We start from the raw sequence: 4,480 nt of genomic DNA, 5'->3' as shown, positions 1-4,480 counted from the left end.
TATATAATATATATATATATATAATAAATATATATATATATATATATATATGTATGTATGTTGACAATATATATTCACGAGACTTATTTTTAAAATTTACGTTTTTTTTTCTAATACAGTGAGTTAACATGTTTTCTACAGGAAAGATAAACAACATTTTTAATTTGCTGTTCCTTTATTTGAGAATGATTAAGGAAGTAAAGTGGCTCCTGATATCGCCTAGTAGTACGTTTGTGCAATGGTTTTAGAATATAATAGGTGTGTGTATGAATCAAAATACATATACAGATATACATATATATATATATATATATATATATATATATATATATATATATATTTATAATATTATATATATATATATATATATATATATGTATATATATATATATATATATATATATATATATATATATATATATATATATATATATATATATATATGTGTGTGTGTGTGTGTGTGTGTGTGTGTGTGTGTGTGTGTGTGTGTGTGTGTGGTATGTCAAATTAGAGGTCACAGTGGTTTCTTGAATTTATTATCAGGGAACATCAATGTACAGTTTGGAGCTGTTGTATCGGCGGTCGGTGAGTAATTGCCGTTCTTGACAAGGATAAGCTAGGTTTTTGGAGCAGATGCTTCGTCAGGCTTATATGCACTGAGGCGAGCCCGGTTGAAAGTGTGCCAACGAGCGTTGACTCGATCTGAGCTTGGTCCTTACCCACCGTGATGCCCAGACACGGCGGTGACCGTCAGGCGACAGTGGAAACTTACGAGCTTGGACGAGGCTCAATTTGCCGACCACGGGGATGGGAGGTCGGCACGCTAACAACTGAACTCATTTAATTGGCAAAGTAATGACACAATTAAATATAAAGACTTACATTACTCACAAAATGTTCAAATACATTACCAAGTGCTCGTAAACAATATCCACACACATCTTGATAATATACCTTTTGATCTAAATAAACAGATTAATTCACAGAAGGTGAAGACGTTATACCTTTTCCTACGTGAGAAAAAGTTACACCTATTTTGTATTCCAGTAACCATGACCGTATCCAAACTTACAAGCGTTTATCCAGTGGCATACTGAATGGCCGAGATAATGCCATACGCACCAAGAGGATTAAGAACAAGAGAGGCAGCATCACTTTAGCAATAGTGTTATACTTCCACGCATTATTTTCCAAGTCGAAAAGGGGCTTAACACCTGCCGAAACCGGGAAGACTTTGCTCATGTTTTCTCCGATGTTTCGAATGTAGTCGATTATGACCAGCAGGATGACCATGATGAAGTCGACGACGATGCATATCATGTACCACACGTCGATCAGTTTCAGGTATGTTGTCTTGAGGATGGCACTGCAGGGCTGCTGGAAGAGGGAGACGAGGACGAGCATGGCTGTTATGTTGGCCATGATGCGCTCGTTGAAGCCTTCGAGGGGGAAGTAGAAGATGGAGTAGCTGATGATGACCAGGAGGAAACTTGGTAAGTAAGAGTTGACCAGATAATACACAAGCAAATTCGTCTGGCACATTGTCATCCGCTGTTCATTTTCATGTTTTCCTTTTATCATGTCTATGTATTCGACCTGAAATCAAATGGTACTGGTTATCGTGCTGTTACCCTGTATTGAGAAATTATAATATAACAACAATTTTATATTGTTTACTATGCAGTAATGATAATGACAAAATAAACACAAACGTTAAAACTATCAAAATATTATTCATTTTTACTCGAAGCGAAATGAAGTTAGACCAGGCAAGCAATATTCAGGTAAAGTAAGGTATTTACAAGAGTAGCTGAAATACCTTGTACTCGTGAAGTTTCTTTTGTCCAAGGTACTTTGCATTGGTTCCTAACATTCTTAGCAGCTTGGACTCCATCTTACTAAACCTCAAGTTGATAGAACACCGTTGGTTATCAAACGGAAACCACCGAAGGTCGAACTGACACTGGAACGAAATGCTCAGCTCTTGCTGTAGAGACAGGACATTCCCCTTCCCAGGATACACAATCCCTGGACAGAAATATAGATGTGTGATTTAGTTCCCATTATCAAAACCTTTCGCTAAATTCAAATCTGCTGATACTATTTTTTTTTTTTTTGTATGTGTGAAAACAAACTATCTGTAATAGAAATAACTAAGATAATTATAACCTATATCAGCCAATTTTAGTAAGCTTGTAGATCTAAGAGTTTCTTAAGTCATTCAGAACCTTACAAACTATATCATAACTATATATGGATTTTTTACGCGAATGATACACCGTTATGATTTCATAATGTTGCCATAACAATGACTTGCCTTTCACAGCACGGGTGTTGTCCCTTGCCAGAGGGTCACAGCCTCGCAGTACCATCAGCGACGATCCCCGCGTGTCGATTCTTACACGACTGCCTGTGTCATCTGCAACAATGAGGCGTGGCATCCACACGCGGTCGGGGTCGTTGACCTCATTTCTAAATGGCTCAGGGTGAAGGTCAGCACACTGGAGCCTGGCATCTTCCCACTGCGATATTAGCAAAACATCCAGTCTGACTGTTTGTGCCAGCAAATCTAAACCGTGAACAGCGTGAGGGACCAGGGAGAAGGTGGCGTTGAGGACGCCGTCGGTTTCCGGTGGCGCTGGAGGAAGAGTCTCCTCGTAGTCTGCTCCTAGGAAGACTTCGTCGCATCCCATCTCGTCGCTGCCGTCCTCGCAGTGGGCGCGGAGGTCACAGCGCTGGCTCATGTCGACGCAGGTTCTGTCGTTGCAAGGGAAGCTCTCCTCTCCACACACTGTTAGCAGCAAGCCCACCTCATGAGCGGGACACTTGTCTCCCGAGATGTACCACTAATGGCGACCCACAGGAGGATCGTTCGGATTACTTTGTATTATCTTTGCCTCTATGGTGGGTGCGAGTCGACTGGTCAAGACCCACGTGGCGTTGTCCCACCATAACCTGGTGTAGATACCGTGAAACTCAGGTTTTCGGTTAGATATACCTTGAGTATAAAGTTCTCTGTCTAATTGGGAAACCTTGCACAATCCATAAATTTTGATAGTGTTGTGCGATGGTAGACAACTGAAATCAGGTGATATTGTTGCTTTGCTCAGATTGTTTTCCTTTGCTACACTTGTGTCTTCCGTTGAGAGACCGAATACTGCACATAGGTTTTCATCAGACAGCTGATATTCTAGGAATGAAGAGTCCGACCTTTCCAAATTACGGTATAGTTGTAGTCTTGTGATACTGAAAATCCTTATGTCACCTTGTATCACCCAATCGGATATTCTGCTCGTTGTAACTATAGCCGAAACTCTTCCATCTCCATCATCACTACAGTCTAAAACATCAGTAGAGTGAGAGGAGCACGGGGGAAATGCAGAACTCAGCCATGTCCAGTGACGAAATATGATCACGACTGCCTTGCTTCTGGCCAAGCAAAAGAACACCACCACCAGCGGCCGCTTTGCTTGCATCGGTGTTGTTATTTACTTCCAGTTTACTTGCCAACATCTGACCGTTGACCCGGACGTAGTATTTAGTGGACACCAACCCGAAGGTGACGAGAAAGTGCGTCCATGAATGAGTTGGTATATCTACCTTCACCGATAATTTGTAGTAGGCTTGAGCATCTAAAATCACTTCTTTATTTTCTTTATCATGATCTGCCAAAGGAAAATAAGGACTTTAACAAAAACACTAGTGATCACACGTATGTATTTACACATTCGCACATTCTTTTCTTCCTTTGATACATACTATGATCAATATGTGGTAGATAAGAAAACCTCACCAACAAACAGCTAGCGACAACTTACACTGGCAAATCACGTCATTTTCCTTGAAGTAATTCATAAACACATTGACACCGGGCGAGGAGTGCTGTAGCCTGAACCAGAACTGGATCGTGATATCAGACAGAACAGGAACTTCAGGCTTCCACTGCATCACAGTCTTGGCAGAAGTTCCGGAGGATCGGAAGCTGATGGCTATGACAATATCCTCGTCCGACCTGGAGGAAGCTGTAGGGTGATGAGATTAAGGGTAACTTCAGAGTGACGACTTTGGGATAAATGTATTAAATGTTCTAAGATGATATTACAAGATTTGTAATAGAAATTATAATCGCAGCAACCACAAAAGCACACACACACACACACACACACACACACACACACACACACACACACACACACACACACACACACACACACACACACACACACAAACACAAGCACACACACACGCTCTACATTAGCATGCAAGTACAATCAGTAGACAGTACCACCTTAAATGGCAGCATTATACAAACCAGACGCAGGAAAGCGATATTTGGCTGGTGACTCTGCTCAAGCGGCGAGAGAAGTTGCATGTTTCTGTCCTCGAAGTTAGAGTTCACATTGTTCTCAGAAGCACAGTGATGTAGCAAATGTGATGTCACTACAAGCATCAGCAACACCGAGGCCTTAAAACACCCCAT

At 41.1% G+C, this 4,480-nt stretch overlaps 1 protein-coding gene across 1 annotated transcript; it reads right to left on the bottom strand.

The window, feature by feature from the left end:
• Positions 1-1,068: 1,068 nt before the first annotated feature.
• LOC147469676 (uncharacterized) lies at positions 1,069-4,480 on the bottom strand. Its single transcript, XM_086547867.1, has 8 exons — positions 4,254-4,480; positions 3,819-4,012; positions 3,504-3,665; positions 3,129-3,340; positions 2,318-2,846; positions 2,136-2,138; positions 1,820-2,028; positions 1,069-1,596 (listed from the first exon to the last, which is right to left on the bottom strand). The coding sequence occupies exons 1-8, from the start codon at positions 4,478-4,480 to the stop codon at positions 1,069-1,071; spliced, it is 2,064 nt and encodes a 687-aa protein (XP_086403993.1).

This window comes from Penaeus japonicus, unplaced genomic scaffold (assembly GCF_977035675.1).
Source record: "Penaeus japonicus unplaced genomic scaffold, GWHDUDI00000001_assembly GWHDUDI00000020, whole genome shotgun sequence".
NCBI classification, from domain to species: Eukaryota; Metazoa; Arthropoda; class Malacostraca; order Decapoda; family Penaeidae; genus Penaeus; species Penaeus japonicus.
Note: the sequence above shows the minus strand (reverse complement) of the source record. Positions and strands in the feature narration are given on the sequence as shown.

Coding starts and splice junctions, on each gene's coding strand:
- LOC147469676 (XM_086547867.1), bottom strand. CDS start 4,480: ATGGGGTGTTTTAAGGCCTCGGTGTTGCTGATGCTTGTAGTGACATCA. Junction 4,013..4,253: donor GATTGTACTTGCATGCTAAT/GTAGAGCGTGTG, acceptor AGCTTCCTCCAG/GTCGGACGAGGATATTGTCA. Junction 1,597..1,819: donor AGAAACTTCACGAGTACAAG/GTATTTCAGCTA, acceptor ATTTGATTTCAG/GTCGAATACATAGACATGAT.